The sequence below is a fragment of the Phasianus colchicus genome, chromosome 27, assembly GCF_987193195.1.
Source record: "Phasianus colchicus chromosome 27, bPhaCol1.hap1.1, whole genome shotgun sequence".
Lineage (NCBI taxonomy): Eukaryota > Metazoa > Chordata > Aves > Galliformes > Phasianidae > Phasianus > Phasianus colchicus.
Genome location: NC_143462.1, coordinates 4,501,242 through 4,526,929, shown reverse-complemented (window position 1 = coordinate 4,526,929; position 25,688 = coordinate 4,501,242). Strand labels below are relative to the sequence as shown.

Below are 25,688 nucleotides of genomic sequence, written 5' to 3'. Positions count from 1 at the left end.
GTGCCTGTCCTTGTTGTGGGATCTTCAAGGCTGTCGTGCTTTAGGGCACAACCCCTTCTGTACACACTGCTTATATCCCAACTCGGGATATTCTGTGATTCTGTGATCTGTGAACAGCCCCATATTTCCCTTCTGGACTCTCAAGTGTTGGCATTGCTCCATCAAATTCGGTTTTGTGGTGCAGTGATTGCAGTAAGTATGGATACGTAGGAAGCATTTGAGAGCAATGCTACTTAAAATTTGAATGCTCCAGAAAACTCTGACCTCTTGCACTGTTTCTGCGTCACTATTTTGAATGACTTTTGAAGGAACAAACCAACCAAGCAACCACATGGTGACCAGAAAGGACAAACCTGTGGCCCCAGGGATGAGAGCTGTGTGCACGTGGTGCGTGCCCTGCTTGAGAGCTTTGTGACTATCAGGTTTCTGTAGGTGGCTGCCTACTCCTTTCTTCTCCGCTGTAATTTAAAGACACTCAGCACCTTGGATCTGCCCCAAGATGAAATAGGTAGAGCAGGGAACGGTATCGCTCGCACGTTCATCACAGCACGAAGCCAATGGAAAAACAGGTTTTGCCATTATCTCATGTCTTTGTCCCACTGAAGAATAAGGCACAGTTCAGTGTTTTCCACCCTTCCTTGTGGGTGTGATGTATTGTATTGCTTTACCTTGCAGTCATCCCTCCATCTCAGGCAGGTGGTGATGCAAATATGAGCATCCCCATTTGGCCGAGAGCATCCCCATCCTCATTCTCTACAGTCCCTGTCTCTTCCCTTAGACTGGCAACAGGTCAGCCCCCCTTGAACAGCTCTTGGTGATGGCTGGTTGCAAGATGCTGTCATTTCGGGGGTGATGGGCACCGCATCAAATGAAACAGATGCTCCTTCCCAGCACAATCTCGCAGGGACTAGCCAAATATAGCAGCAGCGTTCTGCTCTCTTGCAAAGCAGCTCCATTCAAATTCACAGCTGGTGTGTTTCTACCTCCCATATCGCCATGCAGCTCCTCCAAGCCCTTCTCACTTCTGCATGAAGGATATGCTCCAGCCCCTCTATTGAAGGGGAGAGGGCAGTGTATCGTATAGTTTATCTGCATCGCTTGGATCCCTTAAGAAATATTGCCTAAAGCAGAGTTTGTTATCCCACCTGTGTTTTGTCCTTTGTTGGCACATTTCCTTAAGACTTCAGATAAAAAATGAAAAGGGCTTTTATGTTTTATTTCTAAACCTTCTAGAAGCGATTGGGTGAGAAGTGCTCTGCCTTTAATAAGCAGCATGTGCATCACTCAGTGGCCTGACTGCCAAAACCTGCCCTGCCCAAGAGGAAGAACGTGTGCAGCCGTGCACAGAAGGACCTTTCAGGCCGTGAGCATCATCCAGTAAAGGATGCGGACCCTCCAGATCCCAAAGTTTGATGGAAAGCAGGACCCACTGTGAGAGGGGCCCTTGGGAAGTGGTTTTCTTGGTGCGTGGCCTTCACCCAGCTACCCAAGAAACGAACCTGGTTGATTCCTGAATTCTTTCTCTTTTAAAGCTGGTGATGCAGCTGATGAGGGTGCTCGCTATCAAGTACGTGGTTTCAATTTGGGATGCTGCTGGCCCTCCTCCCGGCAAGGATGCTTTGAACTGAAGCAGTGGCATGTGGCTCACCACAGCTCTGCTGACACAGGAGGCGCGGAGCCTTTGAGAGCTGCTTCCCTGCTCCTTTCATGCCGTTATGTTGCGTGGAAGCTGGGACCACAGCAGCGCTCTGGGTGGGAGGCTGAAGAGCTGTCTCTCCCCCTAGATATTGGCTGGCTCGGAACAAAAGAGCACGTGGGAGGGGTTGCATCTTATGTGCTCGTGGATGCAAAGGCAAACAACTTTGTTAGAACGTCACCAAAGATGATTTTGGAGTTGATAAAGTTGCTGGTGTTTCATAGAGCAGTGAGCAGCGCTGTCAGGAGGGCGAGGGGGAAGGAGACAGAAATTGGGATGGCAGAGTGCTGGGAGAAAGGGGATGCAGTGATTACATGGGAGTGGGGCTGTGGGGTTCTGATTGTGGCTGTAGGAATGGATTTTGATCAGTGGGCGAGCAGCCATGGAGCAGAATGCTCAGATCCTCATTGAGTTCTGGTCACAGCTATGCATCAGTTTTCGCCTCTGTAGAGTATGGACAGAAGGTTCCCCTTGAAAAAAGTTTTGTGGAACTTCATTCATGAAATATATTCAGCAATGCTGGGGAGAGGAGAATTGTAGAATCATTGAGGTTGGAAAAGACCTCAAGTCCAACCCTGACCCACCTCCAGAGTGTCACCAACCACAGCCCTCAGTGCCACATCTCCACCATTCTTGACAACCTCAATGGATGGTGACTCCACCACCTCCCTGGGCAGCTGTGCCAATGCATCACCACTCCTCTGGAGATACTGACCTCCTTATTTCTTGTCTTCCCTACTGCGTGGTTAAGGTTAACTTGGCTTGTATTTATCCCCTTGGAAATAGTAAGGCACACAGAATCAGCACTTGAATGCAAATAGGGTAAAATCAAATTCTATTGCATGTTCAGCAGAACCATGTGCTTACCATATCACGTAGCTTATGTATGTTTATTTCTCAATAGCAACTGTCCATCACAGAGTGCATTTATGTAATAACTAAGTTGAAAGTGAGTTATTCTCAGAGAGCTTAACTTTGCAATGACGAGTGCTTTCAATTTCCTGGAAGTATATTTGGTGCAGTAACTTCTGGTTAGGCCTCTTTAATTTAAAAAATATATATATATTGCAGATAAGATCTCTCAAAGACTCATTTAAACCTCTGATATATGAGAAGGGCTGCGTCTGAGCAACACAACCTGGGAAATGACAATTGCTTTTTCTGAGTGAGGGTACAAGGGCGCTCTGCTGCAGGCACACTGAACTAAAAATCTCTATGTTTCTTAATCAGGAATCATTTACTAAAGAAATAACTTGCAACTAACAAACATAAATAGACTTGCACATAGCTTGAGTTCCAGCTTTGTCTTCTTTGTTTACCAGGAATTTGTCAGACAACTGTCTAGGGCTCTAATATAACCCTTAGAGGCTTCAGGCAGCTACATAATATATTGCAAGAAAAACTTTATGCAAGGCATGTCTTGCCCAGAAATTCACAGCCTGTTCTGGTGCTTCTTGTTTCTAACCATAACCAGGCTGAAAAATTCTCCCTAACGTGCAAAAAATGGGTGTGCTAACTGCTTTCTGACACTAATAGGTCGCCTGGGGAATTGGTCACCTGGAGAATACCCAACACAGCAGAGTGTCACCGAATGTCAGTGCGAAGATTTTAATTCTGATGAGGACACCTGTGCCCTCATCCTGTGGAATCCATAGAATCACAGAATCACAAAGATTGGAAACGACCTCTAAGAGCCCCAGGTCTAAACGTTGACCCATCACTGTGCCCATAGAATCATTAGAGATGGAAAAGACCTCCAAGATCCCCAGTTTCAACCTCAACCCATCCCCACCGTGCCCTCATAGAATGATAGAATCACTAAGGTTGGAAAAGACCTCCAAGATCCCCAATTCCAACCTCAACCCATCGCCACGGGCCACGTCCCTCAGTGCCACATCTCCACAGTTCTCCACCTCCTGGGACAGCAACTCCACCACCTCCCTGGGCAGCTCTTTCAGAGCAGAATCTTTTCCTAATACGCAGTTTAGGTATCAGGGTAAGTTTTACTGCAGCACCACCCATCCGAAGAGGAACGATCCATTTTGCCTTCTGCCACGCAGATGAAGACCTTACAGATGAATTTAGGAAGGGAACAGGGTTGTCTGGATGCTGGAGCTGGTGCTGCGTTTTCAGACAGAAAAGTGTAAAAAAAAAAAGAAAAGAAAAGAAAAAAGTGCAGCTCTATTCAGCCTTTTTAATGAGAAAGCTGAGGCCGCCGGGGGGATGGGAATGCAGGCACAAGTCTGGCAAATCCTTTGAAGAGTTTGGACCAGCAACTGAAATGTATTTAACTGTTAGATATGAAACTCCAGCCTTTCTCCCCCCCCCCCCTTTTCAATTAACAGTTGGTCCCCAGGCTAACAGCCTGCTGATTCACTCACACGGCCATACAGCTGATGCTTCATAAAGTCTCTGTGTTAATCTAATCCCTAAATAGCTCTGGTCTCCATCACAGTCGCAGCGGCGATTTCGGTTCCAAATTGTAATTTTATTCTCGTTGCCTCTGAAAAGTCAATAGGTTCCTGGAGGCGTTGCCTGCCCGTCGGATGGAAGGGGGCTATTGTACACCCAATTTAACATGCCCTTCGGTATGGACAGGGCATGACCCAAAGCTGCAGAAGTCAGAGAGGCTTTCCGAGAGCTCAGAGTGGGCTTTTGGAGCAGGGCTGTCTCAGGCTATTCTCAGTTTCTGTCTATATATTTAGATGGGATTCTGTGCCTGTATTAGGGCCTTCCACTGCTTCTCATAACCAGGGTAGCTGAGCAACTCTGCATTCTTTGCATCCTTGCCCAAATTTGCACTTTTATTCCCGGAAGCCACGCTGAAGTGCAGAGCTGGTGTGAAGGGAATGAGTTTGCAGATTTTGCTGTGAGCTGGCTGCCTGGTGGCATTGTACACTAAAATAACCAAAACTCCAGCCTATTTTTAGAACTAGAGCATTCTCAAAAGCTTCCTGCCTTCATAATTTTTTTTCCCCCTATTGTTCACTACTTTGGGCTGCACTGTTGCTCCAGGCTTAGCCCCAAAAGCATAACTGCCCCAGAAAAGGGATTTTTGGTTTCTGTGACATGGGCTCTTGTATTGCATTGTTGCACCCACAACTCTTCTAGCTGTCTGATAATTGCTGTTAATCAGCTAATCTCCATTGCAGATCTTGAGGAAATCTTTCCTACCTTGGATGCAGGTGTGGTATTTCAGAGAACCGTAGAATTAAGAGGGTTGGAAAAGAGCCCTGAGATCAACAAGACCATCCAACCCATCCCCACCATGCCCACTAACCGTGTCCCTCAGTGCCACATCCCCATGGTTCCTGAACACCCCCAGGGAAGGTGACTCCACCCGAATTTCACTCTAATTTCAAAGCAAAACCTTTCTTCTTGCCTGCACTTTCTGGAAAAGATTTGAGAGATTTTCACAAATTGTTCCTTTTTCTCTCATTAGTGCTATCTGGTAAGCATAGCTCTGAAAACCCTTAAAATAATACCTGCAAATAGCTCTCATCCACCGCTGGGAGTTTTCCATAAGAAGAGATGATCTCAGCTGGGAATCAGGAGCTTTCTGCTACAAGATTGCTAAAAGCTCTTCAAAGATTTGCTGAGCAATTTGGGTTGGCTGTTTGGTAGGATACACTGGTCACCACGTAGCACTTCTCTGGATTTGAGGCTGACTGGACATCAATCAGAGCTTCTTTTGTGACTCCATGATGTTGTAGGTCCATTGTAGACCCATCTTGTAGACAGTTCCATCACACGTCATAGCATCATTTATCTGCAGCATTGGAGATTTCAAAGAATTGCCACCAGCTCGAAAGCAGTGAAGTGAAGGATGGGGAGTGTTTGGGAGGGAGGGAGAGCAAGACTTCACCAACAAATTGGCAAAAAGGTGGAAGAAGGAGGATAAAATGGGTCAAGTCTATCCAGTCATTAACCCACCTTTCTGAATAGCACGGGTTGGTTTCCAGTGCTCTCAGCCTTTGTCCATCCGTATCTTAAATGTCACAAGAGATTAAGCTTCAAATTACGTGTGTAACGTGTCCAGCCAGGTCTGAAATATTTAGAACTGAAGTGAGCTGTTGGTGAATGGCTGGATGGTGCCGTGGTGCAGACACCCAGCAGGTCCCGTCAGAGGGAAGGCAGCTGGCAGGAAACGGGCCCCTTCCTCAGGGTATGAAGAGATATTTCCTTGAGCACAGGGATTAACAAAGCCTGGTTTCCCACAGATTTGTGTCGTGTGGACAATTGTTAATTGCTAGGGAAGCTTTTCCCACAACTGGGGCTTTTGACATCTCCCTTCTCTCCTGTCCCCCATGTTTTCCCTGGAGCTCTGCTGTCCAGCGTGGGGTTCTGTAGGTTTGGAGTGGTTTGTAGGGTTGTCTTCCAGCAGCTGTCCTTGCTTGCAACTTATTTTCCCCAAATTTGGGGTGGTGGGGAACTCCGTCATACACAGCTGAAAGCGTGTAGGGAATTAAAATGATCAGAAATGTGCACATGCCCATGCATATGCAGTGCTTGTAGAAAAGTCACCTTGTTAAATCAGGCTAAAATTACCAATGATGGATTTGAAAATCACAGCAGGCTTTATGAACTTCATTGTTTTTTTATTAACTTAGTGGGTTGGGGAATTTTCCTTTGTTTTCATTTTATTTTTAGGGGGAGTATTGCTTTTTTTTTTTTTTTTACTGTTGGTTTTTTTTTTTGGCTTTTTGTTTTATGTAGGGCCCTATAGGGATGTTTGGAATGAAAAACATGCACGATAAAATTCTGCTCATCTTGAAATGAGGATTGTGGGCATTGTGGTGGCTCATTCAGTGCAGGCAGAGCAGGACCAACATCCTGATTTATTTGTGTTATGTTCTAACTGAGATGTTGGTTGCTTGATATTCACCGTCCGCTTGTGTATCAGTGCCTGTATCAGTTTCCCAACTCTTTCAGGGGGATAAAAGAACTCCTTTGTTCTATTTAGAATTAAAACTGAGCTAAGACAGTGGCGTTTCCCAGAAAAACATCCTCAGCTTTAGGTGTTTGTGATGGACAAAGCTGCTGCTCTGCTGGCGGATGTCAACGAGAAATCCCAGCCAAATTCTTCCATGTGCTGACATGAACTGGGGCAAACTCCCAGTTCATATAAGGCCTTTAAATGCATATTCCTATGGCTGAACACCAGATAAGTGACAATTAGAAAAGACAATCAATTTGTGGCTGCTCTGGTTTTAGTTCCCATCTGATGCAACAGCAATCTGGAAGACAAATCTTAATTTAGGACTACAAAGGGATTGTTCTCTCAGAAGATAAAGTGCTGCAGTCCGGGCTGTTATCTTCTGTGCAAATTGATTGTCCCATTTAGTGATGTCTCTGTTCCCATCTCTGGTTCAGGAGTTGATGTGATGCCGAAATGGGCACTGTGGTGCTGTGTAAGGGCTGGGGGTGAAGCCTTGTGCTGTTGGATGGGTTCTGCAGGATGGTTCAGCATCCCTGGGCAGAGGGACAATTTGGGAAAAGTGAACTGAAGCCATAAAAGTGGTCCTTTAGGAAATGGGTAGAGGTGAGACTGCCATGTTCCCCTTGCAGGTAGGGGACATCCTCAGATCTTTTCCATCGTTGTTGCCCTTGAGCATCCTTTATCCTTTTCCCTCCCATTTGCTCTGCCCCCCAGGTCTCTTTCCTTTAGGACTCATCCATCTGCTTGGTAGCACCTTCTCCAGGCTGGAGCTGGTTCTCTGACTAAGCTAAAAATTCAGGTTCTTCCCTGCTTTCCTGGTGACTGCAGAAAGCTCCAAGCAGCTGTCAGATATTTATGCAAGCCCTTTTCCTCTTCTATTTTAAGTTCAGTTTTGATCAAAAAAAGAGGATGGGGGAGAGAAGGGAAGAAAAAAAGAAGGAATCAGCTTGGAAACCACAGTGCATTACTCAGAGCTCTCTGCTTCTTTTTCCTGCTTGCTGGGTGTGAGGTGCAGTGATAAAACACTGCTGGAACTGAACCTGCCCACAGGGCTGAAGACAGGGGCTGGGGATGCCCCATGGTGAGTTGGTGGTTGGACTGGATGGTCTTTTCCAAACTTAATAATTCTGTGATTCTGTGGGGATGGTGGTGATGGGTTGACAGTTGGACCTGATGATCTTAGTGGTCTTTTCCAACACGAATGATTGTGTGATTCAAAGCCAGCTTACTTCTGACATAGCCCAGCCTTTCTCGATGCCCAGTTTGAGTGCTGAGTTCATTAGCATCTCCCTTGGAGGCCAACCCATGAACTTCAGCCAGGCAATGCGCAGCTCTTCACAGCCCTACTTATTTAGCAGTGTTCAGGCTTTGCCATCCAAAGCAGCAGATGGGGAGGATTGTAGGCACTGCAGGCAGAGCGGAGTTTGGAACAAGCTGCGTTTCTGCTTGGGTTTAACCTCCTGGGTGAACGGGGGTCACACTGTGCTCAGGACTTTGCATGGCAATGGGGGAATTGTGGGCAAAGCAGCCCCGATCCTCTCTGCATGGTTTTGGGAAGAAAGAGGAGCATGGTGCTGCCTTTTCCCCCAGGTGGCTTAACAAGTGTTAAATGGTGAATCATAACACCATGGAATCATTAAAGTTGGAAAAGGCCATTAAGGTCATCGTGTCCAACCGTCAACCCATCCCTACCATTCCCATGGAATCCCAGAACTATTAAGGTCGGAAAAGACCTCCAGGATCATCAGATCCAACCATCACTCATGCCTACTAAACCACGTCCCTCAAAGTCTCCATGGGCAACGAGACACCATCATTGGGACTGAATTCACACTGGGTGGAGGTGTAGGAGGTTGTCTTCTTTTGAGACCATCTCTGAGCTCATGCTTTTACCATCAGCTCTAAAAGGAGCAGAATTTATTGCTCGTGTGAAACCTCGGGGAAAATATGGAAAACCTTCCTGGTTTTCATTTGGGACAAGGAACAACCAGCAATCTGTGCTCTGATGAGCCCCAAATCCAGAAGGACCTCCAGCCTTAGGGTTGCATTGGCTGCCAGTCAATCCCTGGCACAGAGATTGGGGCCGTAATCCCCATAGGGTCTTTCCCATTTGCTTCTATATGTTTTGAATTATATTCTACTCACTCATCTCCCCATTACTTAACAAGCACTGTGTTCTTTAGGGCTTAGCAATTAATGGTTTTTCCATGAGAATAATTTTTCTAGCTTCTGAAAAAATCGTGGGGAAAGAATGATTCCCATGTTAAATGCTCTTGTCAGTAGGGTAACCAGCGTGTTTAATATATCAACTTTAGGATCTGTAACTTGTTACAGCAATAAAAACTACAAAATGACACTCTTGCAAAACAAATTCCAGTAACTATTGACTAGAAAAGTTTCAAGAGACTTTCTCAAGAGCGAAGTGAGAATGCTGCCATGTCATTCCCTTTTTTTTTTTTCCCCTATTTTTTAAAAAGCTGTTGTGCAAATTGAAATGTATATTGCTGGCTGACTCCTGCCTGCCTCATTTCACACCTTGTGCTGAGGACACCCCGCAAGAAGCCGAGCAGGGATTGCTTCTGCCTGCCTGTAAACAGGGGAGAGATCTTCCCAAGGATCATGCAGAAAAAGCAATTTCATGATTCATGAAGGCTCTGGCCATAGATCTTGCAAAGAAATGCTTGGCAGCTTTAGAGAATAGCTGGGTTTATTTTAACCTTTAAGAATGACACCAATTTCACAGCTGTTAATGCTATGTGGCTCCTACGCTTTCCAATGCAAATTGCACATGAAGGGCTAATACATTTTGATGAAGGGGGGGGGGGGGGTGAGGCAGAATCTCCATATTAATGTGCCAATATCTTTGTTCTGAAGTGTTTAATTTTATGCTTTAATGAGAGATCCTCTTTCTGGTTAAGGCAAGCCTTTGCAAGAAACTATTTGGATATTTGCTGGTGTCATCAGGCTGTGGAGCGGAGAGGGGGAAGGACTTACGGTGAGGTTTGGGGCAGAATGGGGGTTGCATGGAGATGTGGGGGTCCCTCAAATCAGGGTTAGGATTAACTCTTGCTGCAGCTAAATGAACTGTGAATTTGGGCTCAAGAGAGGAAAGCAAACATGAAGGGCTGGAAGGATTGCTCTAACTCTGTTTCAGAATTCTCTCCAAGCTGGTGGCCATGGGCACGTGGTAATAGTGGAGGAAAGCTGTCTGCAGTGCAGCCAGGGGGTTGGTTTTACCTTCCATTGAGGGGTACTTCCAGTGGCCACATCGCAGCCAGGTATTGCGAATTGAGTGCTGAAAGTTCTTAATTTCTAATGCATAGTGCACATCCGGGCTTAATCAAAATCCCATTGAAACAGGCAGTTGGGATTTAGAGAATGGGATTATAAGTAATGCTGGGTTATTATTATTAATCGCTTTTCATCGTACATACTGCGTTTACAAGATATAAAACAAGCCTAGCAGAGATATACTAAAATACATAATTGCTTTTATTAAAAAAATCAAATTGTGTGGAGTGAATAAATCATGTAGTACAGCAACATGAGAACACCCTTAACTTGCTTTAACAATTAACCCAAATGCAGCACAAGACAATAGTTGCAACCTTATGTTGGGCATTAAGCAATTGTACATTAAACATACGGCGGTCACGACCCAATTAAACCTATTCTGACTTTTTGCATATAAACCAGTGTTATTAAATCCCTTTGTTTAGCAGGAAAATTGCGAGCAGGTTTGTTGTGTTTTTTTTTTTGTTCTCCTTGCTGCCAGGTTTGTGGAGCGAAGGCCAACGAGTCGGATCCCAGTAGCTTTGTTGGGGCAGACACCCAGGTAACTCAACTTGCATCCTGCCTCTTGGAACAAGTTCTGACATCACTGACTCTGGTGCAGCCGGGGTTATTCATTTGGGCTAAGCAGATTAAAAGGTTCTGCTTAGCCTCTCCCTTACTTTGCTTTTATACTGTCCGTGTAATTGAAGCTACTCCTGGTTTATAACTCCGCAGCGAGGAATCGCATCCAGACAGCATGCAGTGACGCATCAGAAGGATGGCACAGATGAAGGGCGAATATTGAATTTGGCGGTTAGCCTAATGTGCACCTGTTGAGGAGCTGGTCTGGCAAGATGTGCACTGGCGAGCTGTCAAGGCCCGGAGTTTGCTCCTTTCCCATGAGGTTCAGTGCACATTATCACAGAATCATTAAGTTTGGAGAAGACCTTCCAGAGCATCTCATCCAATCATCAACTTGAGCTGGACTCCATAGGGCTCCAGAGGGACTCCAGCCATCAACTTGAGTTGGACTCCATAGGTCTCCAGTGAGACTGCAGCCATCAACTTGAGTTGGACTCCATAGGTCTCCAGAGGGACTCCAGCCATCAACTTGAGTTGGACTCCTTAGGTCTCCAGTGAGACTCCAGCCATCAACTTGAGTTGGACTCCATAGGTCTCCAGAAAAACTCCAGCCATCAACTTGAGTTGGACTCCATAGGTCTCCAGCGAGACTCCAAACATCAGCTTGAGTTGGTGGCCAGAATGGGGTAAAAAAAAAATAAAAAAAAATTGGGTGCTGTGGAGTTGTGTTTTTCACAAAAACGCCCAGTGTGGGTTATTTTTTTGCCTCAGTTTGGCCACTGAAGAGATGGGGAACCCAACTGACAGTGACTCAACTGAGTTGATGACCAGAGTCTCATTGGAGACCCATTGAGTCTCATCACTAAACCATATCCACTAGTGCCACGTACACACATCTCTTAAATACCTCCAGGGATGGGGACTCTACCACTTCCCTAGGAAGGCCATCCCAATGCTTGATCACCATCTCCATTGGGAAATCCCTTTTAATAATCCCATCTAAACCAGGGGACGCATGCTCAGCGCGGCGCGACGCGGCTCCGCAGCCGTCCCCTGGAGCACCGTAACCGAGCCGGCTGCCGGCCGAGCCGCGAGGAAAGGGTGGGGTGGCTGTGGACGTGTGTGCCAAAGTGTCGCCGTGCCGTTCGCAGCCGACGTGCGGGGCCGACGCAACCGAGCGTGGATAACTCCGAGGTGCTGCAGTTGCTCACGTCCCTCCGGAGCGCAGCGAATGCAATGGGACCGGGCTGGGGAGGGGGCTGAAAGGTGGGCAGGCATCGAGTTACACAAAGGCAGCTGAGCACAAAGCGGGGGGGGGGGGGGGGGAGATGAGGGAGGGGGGTGATTGGCTTTGGGTCCCCCTCTTTTATTCGTCGTCTTTCGCTCTTCCCCAACCCCCCCCGCCCCCCCCCCCCCCCAACTCCACCTCCTCCCTCCTGCCTTTGTGTTTCTTTGTGAGGTCGGACAAAAATCATAACACCTTGGGAATAGGCGAAGGGTGGTACAATGGGGAGTAGTGTTTGGTTTAATGGGATCTCTTGAATGGGAACGGCACGGAGGGGCTGCTCTGCTCAGGACTAACAGTGCCCTTTTTTTCCCCCCCCCCTTACATGTATCAGGCAGAAAAGAAAGGTTTGCAACAGGAATCCTTCTGCTTTGGAGCAGCGTTTATCCTGAAGGGGAGGGGAAGGAGGAAATCCTTCCAGCAGGTTACGCTGAGCCTTTAGAAATGCTGAGTCAGACCTTTGTAGTTACAATATTTATTTGCATTATTATTTTGAGGGGCTTTTTCTCTCCTGATGGCATTTCTCAGATCTGGGCCATGTATTAATAGGAGGAAGGAAGACTTTTAAGGAAAATGTTCTTCCATAATAGATATTCCATAAAAAAGATTCCACATTTAAATATTCCATAATAGATACTCTTCTTGTGTCCCAAAGTCTTCTTGGAGCTCAGAGTACAAGAGAGAAGCCAATCCCCATTGGCAAAATGGAAGTTTCATGGGGATTTACGATCCTCATTGCCCTCAGTATGCAAAATAACCCATGCAAATGCGCTCTTGTATTAAAGAACACAAATAATTTTCTACTACAGCAACACAGTGTGGGTCCTTCACTCCCAAATTTGTTTTCCAGCTATCTTAAAGCAGTAGGGAAAGCGCTGCCTTCACAGATTGGAGATTTGAGCAAGTTTTTCTGCATGTAGTAGTGCTCGTTGCCATTACGTTTCATCTCTTTTTATTGCTATTCATCATCAGGATGGGTTGCTTTGAAAATCTACAGCAGGTACGAACTCTACAGCGTGTACAGACCTAAAGGAGTCAATCAGCCCTGGAATAACGATAGGAGAAAGAATAGAAAATGTGTTGGAGGTATTATGGGATCTATAGGAACTCTTTCGTTGCTTGGACTCCAATCAGGATGTATACGTGCTTGTGTACGTATCTGCTTTGCTTTGCAAACTATTCCAGTTCAGATCAAAACACTGAAAAAAGACCAGGAGGAATGTTCACCTTGGGGGTGAAGGGGTGGAGGATTCGGGCTTTGAATTTGAAATTCAATTTTGTGGAAAATGCAATGCTTCCACTCCAAATAGGACTTAGATAGGGTGGTGATTCATCCCCCATTGAAGTCAATGCCAGAGTTGCTTTTGATTTAATCAGAATCAAACCCCATGGGATTATTCTCACTTGCAAACTGGACTGGTCCTATTAAACAGAGAAACCACAGTGCTTTTGCAGGGCTGGTTTTTGTTGGGTTTTTTGTTTTTTGTTTTTTTTCCTTTTTTTTTTTTTTTTTTTAATTTAATGAAATTGGCTCAGTGTCACAACGCTGAGCCGAAACCTGAAACCCTTCAGTTTCAGTGCCTTTGGAGCACTCTTGGAACATCTGGCCCAGCTGTTATTTTGACCCCAAGGCAGGAGCACAACCTCACTCCTGCTCCTGTTCCAACTGGAGCTGACACCAACAGTGTCACCAGCGCTTGGAGCCAGAGGGTCCCATTGTCACGAGCAGAGCTGTCAAACCCTGGTTTTTCCTTTCTGCTCCTTCCTTATTGGCTTTTCCATTGAGCAGTTCATAAACCGGAATGAATGAATGAGGCAAAGGGTTTTTGCACCTCCACTCAGGGCTGCTTTGTCGGCTCCTCCGAGCTGAATGTGACTTCTATGCATGGATGCGTGTAGGAATCTGTTGGATCCGTGTCACTGCCGCTGTAGAGATGAGATTATTTCGTCTCTTCTCTGATCAATAATAGCTGGTATCCAAATCCCTTCACTTTCTGAAAGTGGATGGAATTTCTGACTTTTTATCTATAAATCTGTCTCCGAGCACCTTCAGGATTTCTTTCCAGCCTGACTGCTGCTCATACCTTCATCCCTTAAGTACTCAGAGCCTTAAATTGTCTCTGCTATAGGATAATCAGTTCTGTCGTGTGCTAATCCTCATTATGTGCCCATTAAAACGAAGCCTAACTCAGGCACCAGGCTGCCTCCTCCCGTTATGAAATCAGAAGAACAGATTCGAGCGAGGGGGGGAGGAAAACCACCCAACACCCCCCGAAAGCCTTTCACTTCGAAGCAGGAGCAGCTCTATAGGATCTCGTTGAGGTCTGAGCTGAACGCGTGATTTTATTAACATAATTGTGTGAGATAAGGAGCGCTGTGCACGGGGAGCAGGGTTTGGGGTATTTGCATGTGCCTACGTGAGCCGCGGGGGGTGTGGGGTTGGGGTGAGCACACAGCACTGGGCGATGCCGTTCCCTACACCCATGGACCCGGATCTGCCATGGGGCTGCCCAGAGCCCCCTCCCTCCTTCTTTCCACGGGATCTCTGCGAACAGATGGGAAAATATCTTTCCTTAAAGGGCAGGTGACTTTTTAGGAGTGGGGGAAGATTTCGGGCCGCGCTGTCATTTCCTTGAGCTCAATCCTCCATGGGAAGTGCCCTCCCATCCCCCCCCCCCACCGCCCCCCCCCTTCTCCCCTTTCCCCTTTCCCACCGATGAACTTTTTGATGCTCGTTGTTTGGCAGGTACTTTTAATGGGCTGGAAAATATTCTTCCTGTGAAGTTGCAGTTTTCAGAGGGCTTTGAATGAGTCCACTCTGCCATTGGCTCTGCCCAACGCCTCGCGATTGGCTCGGCAGCCCGCGGGGGACCGATAAGGGCGGCTATAAAAGCCCTCAGCGCTGCTCCCGGTCCCCCATTGAGCGCAGCCGGAGGGGTCACCACGCATTGCCGGGCAGCGGTCCCCCAACCCCCGGACTCGCTCCTTGCATTCCCCATCCAGCTCCACATCTTTGCTCGAGCCGGAGTGGAAGAACACATAGACCAAAAAAAAAAAAAAAAAAAAGCCAAAAAGCCACACTTAGCGGAAACTTGTCAGAGAATGCTCCTAAAGTCTGGTTTGCTGCTGCTGCTGGTGATCAGTGCGTCCGCGTCTTACGAAGCTGAACAGAATGACTCTGTGAGCCCCAGGAAGCCCAGGGTTGCAGCCCAGAACTCAGGTAACAGCCAGAAGGAGGGCTCTGAGCCTCAGCCCCGATGGGTTCCACTCTTTCAGATGTATCTCCTGCTGATTTTTGTTTTTATCTTTTCCTCTAATTTGTTTTTGGTTTTTTCTTTTCCTTACAAACTGGTAGGAGCAAGCATTAACGTAAGGGGTTGGTTGAGGATGATGTTGGTGCATAGCTTCATTCAGAGCTGGGTCAGGAACCGGTGTGTGCTCTGCTTGCAGGATGTAATTCATTCTCTCTCCTCCTCCCCCATCTACTAAATGAGTTCTGTGCACTTTTTCCCCTTCTGCTTGCATGTATCTCTCTCTTCTCCCGTCGCAATTCTACTTTAAATCCATAGAACCACAGAATCTCCTGAGTTGGAAGGGACCCTTAAAGGTCATCCAGTCCAACTCCCCTGCGGTGAAATTCTTTGCTTTTTAGGAAGTTGATAAAATCCGTGGAAATTTGGCTGAACCATTGTTCTGCCAAACATCTGTCTGCTCAGAGAGGGGGGGAGATGTGTGACTTTGAAGAATGCAGTAACCTAGAAACTGTCCGCCGCCAGCATTTATTTCCACAAACTGATTGCTATCAGTTAGATGGTACTGTAAAAATACGTTTGTGACATTTAGCAAAGTTGCTTTTACAATAGATTGAAAAAAAAATTGCTGGCAAGTCAGCACTGGAGTCTCTCCACTTTGAGCACTATAGATGCTTAGATAAGTTGGACACATTGTCTTGAACAATGGAAATTAAAAATCTCTCTTCTAAGTATACTGAAAAGATATTATGTCTCTAATTTGGAGCTCATTAACAGATGTCTTATTTTAGATCTGCAAGGCTCTGCAGCATTATACTAGGGTGTTTGCTCAATTTCCTTTTGTATTTGGTTGCTATAGAAACATAGGGTCTCACTATTGCACTGTGCCTAAAACAATAAAAGCTTAATGCATACTAAGTCTGCTGAAAGCAAAGTTATAATTTGAACCTGTGGAAGCATAATTATGGGAATGACTGGTGAGGTTATGAACTGGGAAGAGGATGATCTTACCAAATATTTCTCCCTTCAGGCGTGTAAGCAGGAGCAGAGCGTGAGGAGGGGTTAATTGGGTGATTTTTGTTAATTTTATTTTCTCCTGGTTATGAGATACATCTTTAGGCTACAACTTAGTTCTGTGTAAGGTGTGCCCTCTTCCACTAAATGCAAACCCTCACTTTTCCCACACCTAGGATCTCGATGGGAGACTCTGGGTTTGCATTTCTTCCTAAAGAATGTCTGGTAACACGATCTGCAAAAGTAATGAATATGCCTTGCACAGACACATAAGGGGACAGATGTTCAGTTTACCAAAAAAGGTTAATCCCTACTAACTTCGGGGCAATCATGTGGCAATACTGCTGATTCATTGTTAAAATGCATACTATCTGCACTAAAAAAGATGGGATGACATGGATATCCCTCTGCACAGACCGGCTCCTGCCTCACAGATGTTAATTATGCATGGTCATCTCCATTGCCTTAACTTTCTGTGCCCACATGTCGCTTCTCTGTGCAAATCTTCAGCTGCATAACCTTTCTTGGCTACACTTGTGCATTGCTGGGTACCATGATAGAACCAAGCTCCTTGTTCAAGTCCTTTGTGGTACTGAAAATTAACACGTCAGGGCATTGGAAGTAGATGATCTTTAAGGTCCCTTCCAACCCAACCAGTCCTGTGGCTCTCTGATCATTAAGGTCCCTTCCAACTCAGTCACTGTATGATTCTGTGATGATCCTAGGGATGACCTCACGGGGCCCATTCTCCTTGCTTCTCCCTTGTCCACAGGAGCTCTGAGTAATGCTGTAGGTGCACACCATGAGAATTAGGTTGGGATGGACCTCCAAGTCTCCATCTACCCAAAGACCAGCAGCTCCCACCTCTCTTTTAATCCACAATAACCCTCTGAATGTTTTGGTCGTTGAAGGCTCTATTCCTCAGTTTTCAGTTCCACGATTTGTGTTGCTTTGCAGAACCTTTTGCCTCTCTTTGTCCCCTCTCTCCCCATCCCAAGGAACAGTTGGCCAACAGTTGGGCATGCCACGGCCCACAGCTTGGTATTGGTGATGGGCACTAACCTTGTGCTTCTCTCCACAGCCGAGGTGGTTCGCTGCCTGAACAGTGCCCTCCAGGTGGGCTGTGGGGCCTTTGCCTGCCTGGAGAACTCCACGTGTGACACGGATGGAATGTATGACATCTGCAAGTCCTTCCTCTACAGCGCTGCTAAATTTGACACTCAGGTATGGTACGCCTTCATTTCTCTTTCCTCTGTGCAGGCTTAACCCTTCCTTTCTTGCAGTTCTTCTTGGCCGCTCCTCTGAACCACAGCATTGGGTTTTGGCCACGAGCGCATCCTTCAGGGCTATTTTCTGCAGTACATTTTCCACATACTGTACTCTATGTGTGAGGACTTGGCAGGGAGCGTTGAGTGGGGCGGAGAGCGAAGTTTCCTCTTCAGGAGGAAATATAAACGTTCTTTGAACAAAGTGAGTCTTCTGACTGTGGGACCTGGCACGGGGCTGGGGTTTGAATTGGAAGTCTCTGGGTCTGGGAATGCACAGCCAGATCAGCCCCTCCAGAGCTGCAGCAGGATGAATAGGAGAATATCACAGCTCTATGGTTCTGCCAAAGGTTCTTTTCCATCATTTTCATCCCCAAGTGTACGTGTTCCCATGTGTCCAGCCCCTGGTATACAGAGTGGAGGGCAGGACTAGGTCCATCCCTGGTGCTGGTACTCCCAGTGCTGTGGGCTGCTCACACCAGTGCTTCCATTGCTTAAAGCTGTTGGGAACAGGAGCTCGCTGTTCTGCCTCCTAACTACGCTGTAATAATAGTGAGCACTTGTGGTCCAGCTCCCTGCCATGCTTGCTAAGAGGCCTCCAGCAGATCTGTAATTGCAGGAAGGGTAATTAATAGCAGCCAGCCATAGCAGAGCGTTTGTTATTACACCCCTTTCTATGAAATCTATTGCATTTTAAGGTTTTTCTTCTGTTGCAGGGAAAAGCTTTTGTGAAAGAAAGCTTGAAATGCATCGCCAACGGGGTCACGTCCAAGGTGTTCCTCGCCATCCGGAGGTGCTCCACGTTCCAAAGAATGATCTCCGAAGTGCAGGAGGAGTGCTACAGCAAGCTGGACATGTGTGGCATTGCAAAGCGGAATCCTGAAGCCATCACAGAGGTCGTGCAGCTCCCAAATCAGTTCTCAAACCGGTACGTGGCCAGAATGCAACACAAAATCCAACATGAAAATCCAGTTGGAACTGGACGGTATTTAAGGTCCCTTCCAATCCATTCCATCTTATGGTTCTATAATCTTTGAGGTCCCTTCCAACCCATTCCACCCTATGGTTCTATAATCTTTGAGGTCCCTTCCAACCCATTCCACCCTATGGTTCTATAATCTTCAAGGTCTCTTCCAACCCATCCCATCCTATGGTTCTATAATCTTTGAGGTCCCTTCCAACCCAACCCATCATGCGATCCAACACAAAAATGGTAAGCATAGAGAAAGTCAACTTGATTCCTCACGTTTGTAAGTTCTTAAGAGCCCTAATGCAGCTCAGCCTCTGTAATGCTGTGGCTTTTCAAGTCCTTGTTAATTTTTACCAGCATTCTTCTGATTCTCTTTTCGGTAAATACACTTATAAACATCTCCATGGGAGAATTGTAAAATTGACATTGACATACATTGCTTCAATGCCTGGAGCTGGTTTAAATGTTGGTCCTTTTGGTCTGAATGCAGAAGACTTTTCATTGAATGCAGAAGGCAAACAGACCTTTTCAATACCAATCCAGTGTGATTAATATAGCGTCCATCATACTGAGCACATAAGCGCTACTCAACCTATTGCAACTTTATTCTCTTCTTTTTTGGTTTTATGGCACCTTGCAAATGAGCTTGGTGTCAAATAAAGGTCCAGATATGAAGAATTAGGAAGGCTGAAAGGGAACCAGTGAACAGATTCTATAACCTTATTGTGGCATGAGCCAGTAGAGCATATTCTAGAGATAGTCTGGTGTTCCTAATGGTCTCTTTTAGGGTTGTTTCACCCCTGTTCCTCCTTGCTAGCAAGGGCTGCCTGCAGGAATGGCCACGTCACGCTGCTCTCTGTGCTTTATCTGAGCACAGACCTGACCTGTCCCCATCTCCAAGGACAAGGGACAGAGAGAGGCTTCAGGGAGCTGCTGCAGTCTGCGCAGTCACGCTGCAAGGGCAGGGATTTCTTCCTCTAAATCCTGGAACAATCAGTGCTGAGTCTTGTGATTGGGATAAAAGGGATCTTTTTGAGCAGTTTGAGTAAATATGCTCTTAGAATTTGAGTGCAAACAGACCGAGCTGCAATGTAACGTGTTGGCTGGCTGCTGGAGCTCCTCTGGGCTGGCAGTTTGACTTCATCGAGAAGCATACTAAGCCTTCAGACCTATGTGAGCACAGGTGGGATGATGATATATAGGTGTTTCATCTCTGTCCAGGGTGAACTTGTCACTGAAAACTGCATTGTAGATATCCAGAAAATCATACACTGGGGAAGGCAATTCCTCCAGCAAGGAGGGAGTTGATAAGTGACCGAACTCATTGTCCACCAAGCCAGGAGCTCCAGTGTGGCTTTTTCTCCTTTCTTCCCCCAAATAAATGTGGGTTCGGATGTAGAGCAGCAGCATTTTGCAGTTTGCACCAGGGATAGCAGGGCTTCAGGGCAATGGGGCAAAGGGGGACGTAGGGACAAGGACCATAGAGGGAGCAACAGTGGTGCTGCATGTGTTTGGGATGTTCCTCCCATGCCTAACGCAGAGCTGCTCTGTCCCCAGGCTGAGGGAACGCCTCCCCCACCGCCGCCAGCCCGCCTCAAAGCCAAAGGATATTATGACATGTTGAGTAACAAAAGCAGCAGGATTTCCCAGCTAATAGTTTACATGAAGGTCTCCTAAAGCATCCTGCTTTCCCAGCCCCTGTCCCAACATAGCGTCAGAATAAGAATGTGCCACTTGGCCTGGGACACCAGGAGGAAGTAGTTAAAGGTCATAGCATCTTCCTGTGATTTAATCTCATGGCATGGGCAGAGGAAAGCCTTGCTGCCTTTGCTTTCAGTCTAGAGAGGTATCAGCAGCCGCCAGGTTGCAGCTCCAGCAGTGGAAAGCACTCTGATGTGATTGCATGGTGCTGGGCAGTGGGTAGGATCTGTTCTTGCATGGTTTGCACAGACACATTCACCATGCACATGCATGAATCCAGTGGCAGTACTGCCATGCTCTTTTGTACTTCGAGTGCAGGAGAAATTTAACCTCACCTGACCTCCACTGACAGCTCTAAAGGGCAGAGCTGAGCGCAAGGAAAGGAGCTTGAATGCAAAGTCCCATTTCCCTCTTCCTTCCCCTCCTCCTCCTGCAGGTTATTCTCTTCTCTGCTCCCGTGGAAAAATGTCACAGTGACCTTAAAGGCTTAAAATAAGTTCCCCGTTGTCCCTTCAGGCAGAAGTGGCCCAGAACATATGGGACTGCCCCTCTTTTCCCAACTTTCTGCCTGTAGGAGGATGATGCATGAGGTGCACGCAGGGCTGTATGCTGCCATGGCTCCATGCTCCACTCGGCTCAAGCAGTGCTGGGGAAACAAATCAGCACAATTTCCTGGCTCCCTCCTCCTGCAAAGAACGTGTGCTTGGGGCTGAGATAGCAGCAGTAGGCAAGCATGCTACAGGGAAAAGCAGAAGGTCCCCACGTGTGATTTAAAGCACACTGCAAGTGGCAGCTGTATGTCCTAAAGATCTGTCCCCAGGGAGTGCACACATCTGTCAGACTCTGAGCTGAGCTGCTTCTCCCTCCTCTAGTCCTTCTCTGCATGGAAGGGAAGGGAGGAGAAAAGGGGATGGGGCCAGAGCTGCTCAGAGGTTCTGGGAAGCACAGGGATGGATTCTTTTGTAGGAAGGGCCACCCTGGCTGTGTCTGCCTATTAGAAAGAAGCCATTATTTTTCTTCCTAAATCTTCAGAAGCTTGAGGTATTGAGCAGAATAAAACACGTGCTTAAGCCAGTTACACTGACTTAATTCCTCAGGGTGGATGCCCCATCCCTGCAGACAGCTAAGGTCAGGCTGACAGGGGTCTGAGCACTAATGGAGCTGTGGCTGTCCCTATTTAACGCAGGGGGGGCCCTTTAAGGGTCTCTTTCAACTCAAAAGCTTCTGTGATTCTATGATCTTAAACTCTTTTTCTACCTCTCTGACTCTATGAACACATCCTGAACCACTCCAGTGGGGTGCTGGAACAGATCATCCAGAAAGGTTGTGGATGCCCTGTCCCTGGAGGTGTTTAAGGCCAGCTTGGATGGGGCCTTGAGCAACCTGATCTAGCACTTGATCTAGTGGCTGGGAACCTTGCATGTGGCAGGAGGGTTGAAACTTGATGAACCTTGTTGTCCCTTCCAACCCAAGCCATCCTATGATTCTATGATTCTATGATTCTGTGATTCTATGATTCCAGCCTCTGTGTTTCTATGAACATATCCTGAACGACTTAAAACTCTGATTTCCGTAGCCTTGCTGCATGGGCAGTGCTGTTGGCTTGGGATCAGCTCACGCCTCATTCCTATGGTCACGCTGGGAGACTGAGTAGCGGTGTCTGTCCTGCAGGTATTACAACAAGCTGGTGAGAAGCTTGCTGGAGTGCGACGAAGAGACTGTGAGCACCATCAAGGACAGCTTGATGGAGAAGATCGGACCCAACATGGCGAGCCTCTTCCACCTGCTGCAAACAGACCACTGCGCCCAGGGCCACCCGCGCACGGACTTCGCCAGGAGACGCATCACCGAGCCGCAGAAGCTCAAACTCTACTTCAGGAACCTCCGAGGTGAGGGGTCCAGCCCAGCCCACGCCAAGCGCAGCTCTGCCGAAAGCGCGTAACGCCTCGGCCGCGCGATGGGTGTAAGGGATGCTAAGCACTACCAAAGCTGAAGTCTCTCTTCTAGAAGAGTAACGCACCCAAACCAAGTGTACTGTAGCTAGTTTTAATAACAACTAGGAACTGGTTTTAGATTTAGTCATTAATATTTTCTATTCCTCTCCAACCAACTTTTGCATGGGTCTGTGTTCAGTGTCTCAGCTTTCCCGCCGTCAAAATGTCTCCATCCCTCTTTTCTTCCCCACAAAAAGTGATCCCAAACAATCCTAGTCTTAAGTAGAACCATGCAGCAGTCAGGCCTTCAGACACCAAACCCTAAAGTACTGTAGCACTAACACCGTTGAGGTCTGAAGATTTGGCACCCAGGAGAATCGCTGATTCTCGCTCGTAGCAAGCTGGTAGGCGATGATAGATGCACTAACAACTATTGCACATCCTAATGATGTCAGTGGAATTCGTGTTATGAATCTGTGCTGGCCATGGACGAATATGAATGTCATATTCCTGGTCTCTTAGCGTCATGCAGTCCTAATTCTTCCAACACAGCTCCGTTAACTCGTTGGTTTACGAACCCGTTGGTTGGTTTTCCAAACTCACCAGCTGTGGGTGATTCTCATTACCATGACCTGGCACCACAGTGCAAAATGAGCCCAAATGACCCTCCCTACTCCCCCGACACACAGCAAATCAGGAAAGGAACATTTTGTACTACGGAAATGATTAAAAGCGGTGCCAGTCTATGGTTAAAGCTAGTCAGAAGGTTACATAATATTGCATTGTATTTAAAAGCTAACATCTATGTACTGTATTTAACTGTCTAAAGCTTTAAGAGAAGTTAACAAAAACAAACCCTGTCTTAAGACAAGAGTATTAAAGGTCTTGCTCTAACTGTGGTATAAATAGTTTTAAAATCTGTCATGTACTGTACATAAATTCCATGAGAGTCTGCTCGACAGGAGCAGAATATAATAACTTTATTGCATAAACTTAGTTTTGTAAGTTAGCTATTCTTTTTTTTTCCTGGAAATAGTATCTCTGTCATATTCAAGAATTCACCTTCTACTCTGTGGCCTTTTTATAACAGAAGAGAGAAAACGTTTGGCCAGAAACAAACCTCTCTTCGTAGGTGAAATGGGGAAGAGAAAAGCAAAACGAGCTCAGAGTGGCCATAGCTGTACCCAAGGCTGCTGGAGAGCTGCTGGGGGGAACGCCAGGCGGTTCTTTGGGATCCCAAAGGCAAAACTTCCCATAGAAAAGGCCAGTTCTGGGGAAAGGCAGGAAAAGAGAAATCCGGAGAAAAAATATCATAAGCTCCTGCAGCAAAGCAAGGCGCATGCATGAAGCTCTCAGACCTGCCTTTCCTCCCACCCATCTCTCCCGCAGCCTCCGCAAACAGGACCAGGGCCGGTCCCACGGCCGCGGATGGGGGCCTTCCCCCGACGCCGCTCTCTGCACAGTAGCCCTTTGTGGCACGCGATCAGCACGGCCAGCTCCAAACTCTGTCCCGCTGGAGCCTGTCTGCGGCGTGGATGACTCTTGCTCAACTAGTTAGAGAGCTAAGAAAGGAGGTATCTATTTTTTTTTTCTTTTCGAAAATCTAAAGCAATATAACTTTTTTTTTTTTTTCCTCTTTTTTTTTTTTTCTTTTTCTTTTTTTTTTTTTTTCAAACCACAAAGCCTTTAAACAATAACTTGCTGCTAATATATTGAAACCAGATGCAGTGGCAGCATTGCTCATACTGCTGTCTTCATTAAATGTAGCCCAAAAGTGCTGTCATGAAATTGTAAGCAGCAAAAAATGTTGCTGACGGTAGAGGGTTGGGGTTTTCGTTTTGTTTTGTTTTTGAGTACTCAGAATCGTGCAGTCCAGGACAAACAAGATGCAATATTGCTCGTTCTTAAAGTCAGGTGTATATAGAGTCCGACACCGTAAAGTTTTGCAAGGTGAAAACCAAAGTCCCTTTGAACATCATGACCCTAAAAGTTTGACTTTTGCTGAAGATCTGGCCCCGGGGCTGTGAGCTGTGCAGCATTGCACCATTAGGAATGTTAGAAAACTGGGAGATCTGCTGGGGCTGTGCATTGAGTGCATGTATTCTGGGGGAGGCAGTTGCTCCAAAAAGATATCACTTGGTTGGAGTGTCCCAACAGGACGGCTCTGGGCAATAGGAAGCAGCTCCCAGCTGAGTTCCCCATAGGCTGATGCCAGTAGAGCTCAATGAGCTCGTCTAGATGCTCTGGTGGCAGTTGGCTTCTCTGCTGCTTTGTGCAGCACTTCTATGAAAACCCAAAGCTTTACGAAGTTGACTTAAGGTTGGGGAGCAGGAGCCCAAGCCCCATCTTTTTGGGTTCTCCTCACTTTTTTTTTCAGTGGGAACCTAAGCTTGTTTGACCATGCCAACAGGCATGGGTTGGTGGTTGGACTAGATGGTCTTAGTGGTCTTTCCAACATTAATGATTCAGTGAGGAAGCTGCAAGCACAGAGCTGTAAAATCCAAAGACTTGGGGTTCACCTTGCCAAACTTTTAGCCTAAGCTGGTCACTTAAACTCTCCCTTATCAGCAGAGGGGGACATGGTGGCACTTCCCATCGACTGGGAACGGTGCCCCATGGGGATGGTCTGAATTAGGTGAGAGAAATCCCCCTGGAGATGGGGAATGATTCTCAACAGTAAGTCCAGCTATTTCACTCTTTATTTAATCTCTGATGCTTTATTTTTTTAATCTTGCGTTCACTGCAGAAATGATTTCTCTCGGAGGCGGGGAGGGGCTTATCTAGAAATGTTTGCATGATTCTCATTGTGATTTGTTTGCACTTTAGATGTTTTGTGCCATTATAAATTTGCATTATGTATTTATAATTTAAAGATACTTAGAAGGGGGAGAGAGTTTTGGTTTTTTGTTTTTGTTTTTTTTTTTTTTGCTGAGTACTGGAATAAACAGTGAGCATATCTGGTATATGTCATTATTTATTGTTTAAATTACATTTTTAAAGCTCAGTGTGTTCATATAAAGGTTATTTGAAACATATCATAGTAATGAGAAAGATGCAAGTTATTTTCTTTGCTTATTTTTATAATTGAAGATGCATAACATAATGAGGCCTATGTTGGATTTTCTTCTGCAATGAAATAAAATGTCGAATTTAAGGAGTTTTTCTGTGTCTGGCTCTTTCATTGAACCTCATTGTGATCATGGTCATGCCCAACAAGCACAACATTGCACCTCGCTGTCCAAGTGCCATTTGGTTGTCTCACTAAGAGGGTGTAGAGATGGGTGTCACCATCTTAGGGACATGATTTAGTGGACGTGGTGGTGGGGGTTGATGGTTGGACTTGATCACAGAGGTCTTTTCCAACCTGAATGACTCTATGGGTGGGCATGGTGGTGATGAGTCAGTGGTTGGACTTGATGATCATAGAGGTCTTTTCCAAACTTGATGATTCTGTCTGACATTTTGGTTTAAGCAGTAATCCCCAAATCACTTTCTGAACACATGCACCTACTGAGTGATGATCCCACCCACTCCATTTTCTAGGAGCAAAAACAGCAAAGGAAGCAGCATTCAATTTGAACTGACCAAAAAAAAAATTGCAGATAAACAGTGAATTATATGCTTCCAAAAAGAAAGTTCCCATTTCTGCTCTTGCAAGAGTAGAGCTCTGGGAGTAGTACAGATGCTACGCTTAAAAGCTGAGTTTCACAGCTATTTTGTAGTTAATAACTATTATAAATAATTTCTGTCCAATACTGAATACTATTCCTATGCAGTG

General features: G+C 46.4%; 2 protein-coding genes across 5 annotated transcripts in view; both read left to right on the top strand.

The window, feature by feature from the left end:
* Positions 1-11,207, top strand: part of LOC149914823 (uncharacterized) — a 143,581-nt gene extending 132,374 nt beyond the window's left edge. Inside the window, exons 3-5 of one of the 3 annotated variants that reach the window (XM_090125672.1) lie at positions 9,554-9,630; positions 10,411-10,470; positions 10,644-11,207. In XM_090125672.1, the coding sequence (XP_089981798.1) occupies positions 9,554-9,630; positions 10,411-10,470; positions 10,644-10,745 (239 nt within the window). In that variant the 3' untranslated portion in view covers positions 10,746-11,207. Of the gene's footprint in view, positions 1-9,553; positions 9,631-10,410 lie in introns of all 3 variants that reach the window. The other 2 variants (XR_016460191.1, XR_016460192.1) reach the window with 2 other exon arrangements.
* Positions 11,208-14,563: 3,356 nt separating this feature from the next.
* Positions 14,564-23,514, top strand: STC1 (stanniocalcin 1). Of its 2 annotated transcripts, XM_090125456.1 has the most exons (5): positions 14,564-14,995; positions 17,122-17,264; positions 18,022-18,233; positions 21,648-21,865; positions 23,300-23,514. In XM_090125456.1, the coding sequence occupies exons 1-5, from the start codon at positions 14,878-14,880 to the stop codon at positions 23,374-23,376; spliced, it is 768 nt and encodes a 255-aa protein (XP_089981582.1). In that variant the 5' UTR covers positions 14,564-14,877; the 3' UTR covers positions 23,377-23,514. The 2 variants fall into 2 exon arrangements, with proteins under 2 accessions (XP_089981582.1, XP_031463866.2); XM_031608006.2 differs by having other exon boundaries at positions 14,565-14,995; positions 21,648-23,508.
* The last annotated feature ends 2,174 nt before the right edge of the window (positions 23,515-25,688 follow it).

Coding starts and splice junctions, on each gene's coding strand:
- STC1 (XM_090125456.1), top strand. CDS start 14,878: ATGCTCCTAAAGTCTGGTTTGCTGCTGCTGCTGGTGATCAGTGCGTCC. Junction 14,996..17,121: donor GGTTGCAGCCCAGAACTCAG/GTAACAGCCAGA, acceptor TTCTCTCCACAG/CCGAGGTGGTTCGCTGCCTG. Junction 17,265..18,021: donor CTGCTAAATTTGACACTCAG/GTATGGTACGCC, acceptor CTTCTGTTGCAG/GGAAAAGCTTTTGTGAAAGA.